This window comes from Magallana gigas, chromosome 3, assembly GCF_963853765.1.
Source record: "Magallana gigas chromosome 3, xbMagGiga1.1, whole genome shotgun sequence".
Taxonomy (NCBI): Eukaryota; Metazoa; Mollusca; class Bivalvia; order Ostreida; family Ostreidae; genus Magallana; species Magallana gigas.
In genome coordinates this window covers 26,677,437-26,685,874 of record NC_088855.1, presented here as the reverse complement: position 1 = coordinate 26,685,874, position 8,438 = coordinate 26,677,437, and the positions used below count along the sequence as shown (strand labels likewise).

Sequence of the window (8,438 nt, the reverse complement as noted above, 5' to 3'; positions counted from 1 at the left end):
TTTGTAGTTAATGCTAATTTTCTTCGTGGATGTTTCCACGGGAGGGGGGCATAAGTGTTTCACAAACATCTTTTTTAATGTCTTCATAAGTTATGACACAAACTCTTTTTGACAACTTGAATCCAAAACGCATCCCTTGAATATGGCAAAAAGGGGTTAAAAAAACCATGGTTATTAAGGTCAGACGACACGTTCCTTGAGAATCTTTTTTGTATCTCCTCGTAACAGGGACGTATATACGTCCCTGCTCGTAATAAAGAGTTCCAATAAAAAATATTAATTTTATAATTATTTAAAATTGATTAAAATTTAATTGGATGTGGTTTAGTGTCTAGACGGCCGAGTGGTTAGAACAGTGGCCGCTCACTGCCTGAAGCGTATACGTTCTAGAGGTCGTGAGTTCAAAGCCCCGCCCCGGCCGAGATAGAGTTCCAATATAGTGAATTTTGTTGTGCTATATATGTATTTATTTTTATATCAGCAATTCAAGTGTATTTTCGAGAAGATTATATAGGAAATTGCATACTCCAGTATTTTGCAGATATGCCTGGTAATTTAAAGTACCCTCATTTTTTGCAAGAAAGCTTCTCAAAATAGTAGTCAACCGTTAACAAATCCCTGGAAAAAGTAATATAAAATTGAGGAACGTGTCGTCTGACCTTAAAAAATATACAGCTAAGAAGATGGGTGAATAAGGCGTGTAAACTGCCCATATGAGGATAGATAAGATACTGTAAAACTAAAATATGAACAAATCTCATAATTTCTTTCTCATTTATTGAAAACAATGTATATTTACTATAACATCGATTTATAACTTTTAAATATGTTAAATACATGTATTTATAATAGGTTGATTTAAACTGGCGTATGCGTGTCAAAACCTCCAAATAGTGTCAAACTTCAAAGCCTTTTCTTTTATAGAGTGGGTGTGGGCTCCATATTTTTGTCATAGTCTATATGAGGTTTAAAGGAAATCAAACCGATTTCAATCAACAAAAACGTGGAGAGATGACCCACTATACTTTAAAAATGTCATTTTGTATCCCAACAATTGAACGTTTTAGAGAAATACTATAAGTCCGTCAATTCGTGGTTGAAGTTGCATTTAGCATCTAACAATGATGTTTGTTGTGACTGAAATGACTCAGTGGTTAGAGCACAAGACATGAGGTAACATGATAGAGCAAGGGTTTTTAGATACCACCAAAACCGTAGAATTTATTTTCTTATCGTTTGTTAAAATATTCAAAACTGAATATAGTTAAAAATCGTGCTTTTGTAAACTTGTAATATAACATCATCTAGTATATTTGGTTGGAAAAAAAATTAATATAAGCATTAAATCATGATTTTTTAAAAGATACAGTCTCATTACGGCACGATGTGTGCATACAAATTTTCATAACGCGCTAACTCGTGGTGCATTTCTGAACACCCTGTGTGTGTTATGTACAGTGTTATAACTGTCGTAGCTTTCAACACACTTTACAAGCAAAAATATGTGGAATGTAAATATTGCTATATACTCTGTCCCGAGTTTTTGCTTCCGCCACTTTTTGCTTGGTATTTCGATAATCATAAACACCTTGTGCTCAAACTACGTTCATCCACCAATATGAAAAATGTCCAGATTATCTGTTTTGAAACGCCCCTCTTCCGCTTCAGATTTCGGAATAGGACAACAGTTATATAACATTTGTAAAATAATCGTCCCAACTAAGCTTAATATATGAATTACTACATTATTTTATCCAAAACCAAGATGAAAAGATTAAATTGGCACGATCTAAATATAAAAAAAGAAAAGAAAATTTTAGTGAGATTAAAAACAATAATGACACTTAACATTTTTTTTATTGTGATATCTAGAGAGCTAGTACACTGTCCTGAAAAGGTACACCATATTTTTCATTTTTTCTTTTTTTCTTTATATTTGTAACATATTTGTCTGTTAGATGTTGTTCTTTCTCATTCCTATCATTTGCATTGTTATTTAAAATTGTAAATCCTCTCTGATTAAAGTATTGCACTGTCATATACCAGTAAACAGTTAATGCATAATAAAATCTTCTCAGAGAAAAAAAAAGTAAATTATTTTCTACAAAAAGCAGAATACATTTATTGATTAACTACTCAATTGATTCATTTATACACATCATTCATATCAGTATGATATGAAGTCAATCTCCATCATGTCATTTACAAAGCACATCATATAAAAAATTCAGTTATAAAAAAATATTTAAAAAATTCAAATATTGACTTTTGAAAGATATCTTTTATTAATTTATTCTCATGTTTTAAAAAGGGGACAGAGAAAGTTAACAGAATGATTGCTAGATAAAAATTTTTTATAAACGTCATGTGTACATGTATATCACTCTCATCAGTCAATGTTCATCAGGTCATTACGACATTTAACCCCCATTTTATGAAACATATATAAATCATTAGCAAATTTTCTATTATATCTAATAAAGAATAAAGTTACTTTTATAAACCAAGCTAAAAAAAAATAATTTCTATATCATTATTTTTTAGAAAATCGGGGGAAAACCTCATCAGGTCATTACACAAAACATCAAGTCATTACACACTTGTGATCATCAAATTACATCTTAATGATGGAAAATCCTATTAAAAATTTTACTATAATATAAAGAAAATATCATAATTATTATCATTAGATATAATCATTAGAGTTGTATTTCCTTAAATGTGTTATTTTGCAAAATATATCTCATCAGGTCAATCAGGACAATACACACATCAGGCCATTACTCAGTCCCCGGTTAAAGTGAAAGTAATTCGTGACATAGTACTACGTCAGAGTAAAACTTCCGGTTGAAGTTATATTCATTTAGCATTTTTTCATACAATGAGTCTTTAAATATTTCGGAAAATGTTGTTTATTGTGAAAGAAATCTTCATATAGCTATTGCGGTTTGTGTCAAAGTAGATCCAGTCAAAAGTTTGCGGCAGTCCGGACCAGCCATAGCCAGTTCCAGTATATCAGATCAGTGTGTACTGAGGTCAAGCAGAAAAGGCACTCGAAAATACAGCACGTAAGTATTTACATACGCTTTATTTCACCTGAAAGTGATGTACATATCAAATTAATGATAAGTGCTGGATATCTGTAAAACACAAAATTACGCATTACTCAGTTACTCTTTCATTTGCGCATGTAGATAAAGTTAATATTGATGGATGCGAGGTAAAAAAAAAAAAACTGATAACCCCCAACCCCCAACCCCCCCCCCCTTAAACCTTTAGACAGGTGTTCTACTAACTGAGGTATTCATTACTTTTGATTTTTAGATATTACATATCAATGAAAATACAAAAGACAGTGAGTTATTGAAAAAAGTGCTTATTGTTAAAGTAAAATTTTGAAAAAAAGAGAATTAAGTGCTAATAGTTAAACAATGAAGACGTTGCTGCACTCTCCTTTAGAGTCTCAAATGCGTGTCATTTGTGACAATGAGAATTTATCTATGAGCAGGCTTAAATAATTGTGAGAGGATAATCACTAAAGTCCATATCCTTACAATGATTATCAGCCTATACTTGATGTTCCATATCGTCAATCAAATTTCTATTTTCCATGTACATACATTTTTTTTTTCTTTGACTTTTTGTGATTGTCAATATTTCTGTTGTGATCTATCAATGATAAAGAAATCCTTGCTATTTGGGTTTTTTTTTCAATTAAGAAGGTCTGAATAAGTATGACCATAAATGAGTCGTATCCATTAATTTTAATTTCAACCAGCTAGTACAGTGGGGCCTCAGATATCCGGACGCCAGATAACCGGACGCTTCAGTTTACGGACGATTTTATTTGGGAACATATTTTTTTATACGTTATTTTGTCTCATTTATCCGGAATTCCGCGTTCCGGATCCGGACGGTCTGTTTTTACCACAAAACACTGATTTACTACCAATCTTGCTTCATTTAACCGGACGGTAAAAATTGATGATACCCTTATCAGTACAAAAGATTACCCCTGTCAATTAAGTTTCACACATTTTTTACGTGCTAGACCCTCATGAGTAGCTTGTAGAAACACACTGACTTCCCAAATCACTTTCAAAAATTGGAAAATTGCGAACAGCAGTGTATCACACACACATCACACTTGGACACAAAGAATTGAGCTAGATTCGGTTATCATTATTGTCCGGTTAATATTTCTTTTATGACAAAATAATCAAATAAAGCAGAGTTCTTTATATCTAAAAACGTTCATATCAACAGACAACTCTAGCATGTGTTGTTATATGGTATGAAAGGCAAAAAAACCTAATATCAACACTGTGAGCCATTGTATACAAATGCATTATCATTCATGACAACTGCTTACAATAGACACATTTCAGATATCCGGACGCTTCACCTATCCGGACGATTAGACTTAGGAACGAAAGCGTCCGGATAACTGAGGCTCCACTGTATACTGTTTATCAGTTAATTGAAGAATCATTGTGGATATCAGGGACATACACCCTGGTGGATATTTTACCTCATAGATGTCCAAAATAACAAAAATACTATAATTACTTTAAAGAAAATAATAATTCCTTTATTACTTTGAACAGGAATATCTATAGTCTGTCCCACAATATTTATGCAGCACATTTTCTTAAATTATTTTATATTTATAAACACCTCTGGGTCAAAATGATTTTCATTAAATAGTATGAAGAAATTCCAAGCTTTTCTTATTTAAAACGCCCCCTCTAGGTTGTCAGGTTTCAATACCTTGCTAAAAACAAGTCTACCAAGATTTTGCATTTGCAAAAGAGATCAAAGTACCCGGACGATAACGAAAAAATTGTGCGAGGTAACAGTATTCGGAATGACTTTCGAATGGAGAAAAGATGTAAACAATTCCTATTATAAACAATCCCCATTATAAATTTCCGTAAGAAATCCTTTTTTGTTCCTGTGATTTTTTCTGAGTGAAAATTAAGTGATAAGGTGTCGATGAAGATATCTAGAATATTTTCCTTTTTGTGGATTTTAATTGCACTTCTTTGAAGTTCTTTCACAGGTTTGTGTATTTTTATTAAAAATTGTTCAAATGTGCTGCATAAATATCTTTGGACAGACTATAGTCTTGTATCAAATACAGAAACAAGGCACAAACTGTTATGCACTTATGGTCAGCATGTCAACTAAGTACTATGAAAAGTAATCGGACAGTACTTTTTAAGAAGCATGAAATTAGCAGATTTTTCATACGAAATAAAAATTAACGAAGTTGCATTATCAAGCACATAAATAATTTGTGTAATTGTATCTACTTTCCCGCCCCACAGGTCTGTAATTATCTGCCCATGTTTATAATATTGTTTTTTGAAATTATCTGCCCCTATTTGTTATAATATTTATGTACAAAGACTTACATACATTTATATTACAACCTAAAATTTTCATTGGGCCAAGGTCTTTCACATGGCCAATGTGTCAATAATTTTGGGCTGACCTGTCAAGAGTTGAGGTGTCAACCGCTAGGGACCGAGATGTGGTTGAGCCAAGATGTCTGTCTTCCTAATGGAGATATTTAATATCAAAAGAAGGAAAATCTTAAAGAAATTTGTGATTAATCTTCATGGAGAACAAACTTCATTATTAATAACCTGATTAATGCAATAAATTGTGTTTTATACTTAAACAATTTAAATATAATTAAATATACTGTATATAATATACACAGAATATATTGGATTAAAAATGTTTTATAATCCAATCATGTAAGGTTGGAAATGAATATAGCAACTGTCTTAATATAGTGGAGTAGACTTAAAGGAGTGATTAGTAACCAGCCCAATTAGTCCAGGTCTTTTGGCCGTGTGTTAACATTCCCCATGCTAAAGTAAGAACACAGCTTCAGTCCCAAGTGCCGGTGCATTGCACTCACTTTTCTATACCTGTCCATCTGAACAAAAAAAGAACTGCGAACGCTAATTCCCATTTCCCGCCAATATTTTACATCCAGATATTTCAGAAATTCTATCAGATATTCAAAAACAAAGTTATCTACTCAAAAGTATAATCAATTTCTATGATTCATATTAAAATCATACTTGTAGTCAAATTATGATTTTTAAAGGAGTTTTGCCTATGGGGGGGTCTAAAAACTTCTTTATTGAAATTGGTGTCTATGAGTGAGGAATATATTATTAAGCAGCTGATATGTGTATAAAGAATTAATATTAAATCACTTCTTTAAGTTAGATATTAAAGTAAAGGACGAGTGCACTTATGGGCCCCGGTGAAAAGTGAAAAAATGAAGAATCAAATTAAGCATATTTTTTTCCTTAACATTATCTATTGATATCTATTCCATAAGAATTAACAAGTTTAAGCGCTGAAATTATTGTTTATGAAAAGCACGAAGTTTTAAAACATAGTAGGGGCAGCAGACATTCGTGATTTTGTATAGTAAATCGAGGACAGGCATTCATTTTAAAGCCTTTGTTTACTGTCAGCCTAACCGAGTACAAACTTGTGGAAAAGACAATATACGCATTATACATTTAGTAAACTCCTGTGAAAGTAAGAAGTTTGTACTCGGTTAGGCTGGTACCTAAAAAATGAAAAACGTATGAAAATTTCAAGGTTTTTCCTATAGCAAGCGAAATCTATTACCTGCGTGACCCATGTTTGAACTCACGCATGGAATAAATTATTTCAAACAATCACGTGGTTTCTATCCAGGTAAACGTTTGTCAAATGTGCTCACTGTAAAACATTGACACGTTTTAGATCGCTTTCCTTCATCTTTGTATGGTCAGGAATATTTGTTTGTCACTATGGTAATATGCAACTTCAAAGCTTCATTCGATTTTTTTTTCAGACGTAAAATAATGCATAAAGTATAATTCAGCAAACGCGCCAATCGATCCACCAACAGAGCAATGTTGATTTAAATGTCTCCTCCCTCTGATTTAAATAGACATAATTCAAGTAGGTTCGGTTCGATTTTTCCGGATTTAGATTATTTATAGGCATTTAAAAATCCTCAATTTTTTAAATTGTATTCTAATTTTGGTAAATTTAAGCGTGCATATAAATGAGAAGTATCCATGAGTGCTTAACTATTATGAGAAAAAAGCAATTTGATGATATTTTCTACATATAAACGGCACTGAAAAAGGGCCCATTCTCTATAGCTTAAGTGCACTTGTTCTTTTCATTTTAATTCATATTTGTTAAATATTGGCGGGAAACGTTATACAGACCAAAATGCTTTTTTTTAGCGTATTTAATTAGTTATCAAAAATGACTTTTAGATAAGCGGCTAGACAATGCTGTTGTTGCAAATCTTGACCACATTCATCTTTTTATTTGTATGTACCATTGATTAATATTTATCTTTTATCTTTTTCACATATTAAGAAAGAAAATGGAATAAAGAAAATCATCAAGTACACCATTTGAGTCAGTAAGAGAGAACAAAATGGAGATTGGACAGCAAACAGACCTTGTAAACTTAGGTATAATGATGTCTTCCAGAATTTAGATACAAAATTTTATAACCAATAGCTCAGTTAATTCTAACATTGTTGCAATGTAGCTTAAGGCAGATTTTTCAGAATTGAATGAAATTGATTGCTTTGTAAAATAAAATTCATTCATTTCAGACCAGACTGTGCCAGGCTCACCTAGACCTGTGGAAAAAACCAACATGGATGTGGAAATGAGTGAAAGTGAGAGTGTACAGGGGGAAAAGAAAATGGAATGTGAGACAGAGAACCAGTCAAAAACTAGTCAAGACTTAACAGGTGTTCAGGAGCTTCCTGAAAAAAAAATGGATGATAAGGACGATAATGTACCGGAGCTGCTGAACACAATTTCAGATATTGTGGATCCTTACTTAGACACATCAACAGATCCTGTTGACGATGGTTTGATTAATGAAATAGCAAAGAAGGCTGAGAATGAAGACAGAATGACTTTCTGCATTGAAAAGCCCACTGAATTGATGATACCTGTCACATCGTCTGGTCAGACATCAGAGCTTCTGGTTGTGCATCCAGTGTGTGCTTTTGCCCGCCCTGTTGACATGGAATATGCTTTAGTGGAGGAGAATGATGTGGGGTCAGAACTAGCAAAGGAAGTGCAACTCTTGATAAATGAAGAGGAGAAAGCATTATCAGACAATGGTACTGTGTCTAAAGCAGTTTCAAATGGAGATAAACCTGTAGGAAATGTGCCGGTCAGTGAAGCTGAAGGAACGATCGCTTCTGCTGTAGAGCAAGTTGTGAGGAGAAGTCAAAGAGTGTATAATTCCTTAGTGGGGCCTGACACTGCAGTGAAAGTAGTGGCACCAATACCACTCTATCGAAAAAGTTTACGACTCTCAGATGCTGCCCTGGAACAGGTTGCGAGAAAAGTAGATGTTCAGCCTTAGCAGGTTGCAG

At 32.9% G+C, this 8,438-nt stretch overlaps 1 protein-coding gene across 1 annotated transcript; it reads left to right on the top strand.

Annotated features, from left to right (window-relative positions):
• The first annotated feature begins 2,818 nt into the window (after positions 1 to 2,818).
• Positions 2,819 to 8,428, top strand: LOC105345291 (uncharacterized). The gene is made up of 3 exons (XM_011453395.4): positions 2,819 to 3,068; positions 7,414 to 7,511; positions 7,659 to 8,428. Exons 2-3 carry the CDS (start codon positions 7,475 to 7,477, stop codon positions 8,426 to 8,428), a joined length of 807 nt encoding a protein of 268 aa, XP_011451697.3. The 5' UTR covers positions 2,819 to 3,068; positions 7,414 to 7,474.
• The last annotated feature ends 10 nt before the right edge of the window (positions 8,429 to 8,438 follow it).

What these genes read in the sequence shown, in the direction of transcription:
- LOC105345291 (XM_011453395.4), top strand. Translation starts at nt 7,475, where the DNA reads ATGGAGATTGGACAGCAAACAGACCTTGTAAACTTAG. An exon ending in AACAGACCTTGTAAACTTAG is followed by an intron (nt 7,512 to 7,658) that starts GTATAATGATGT and finishes CATTCATTTCAG; the next exon opens with ACCAGACTGTGCCAGGCTCA.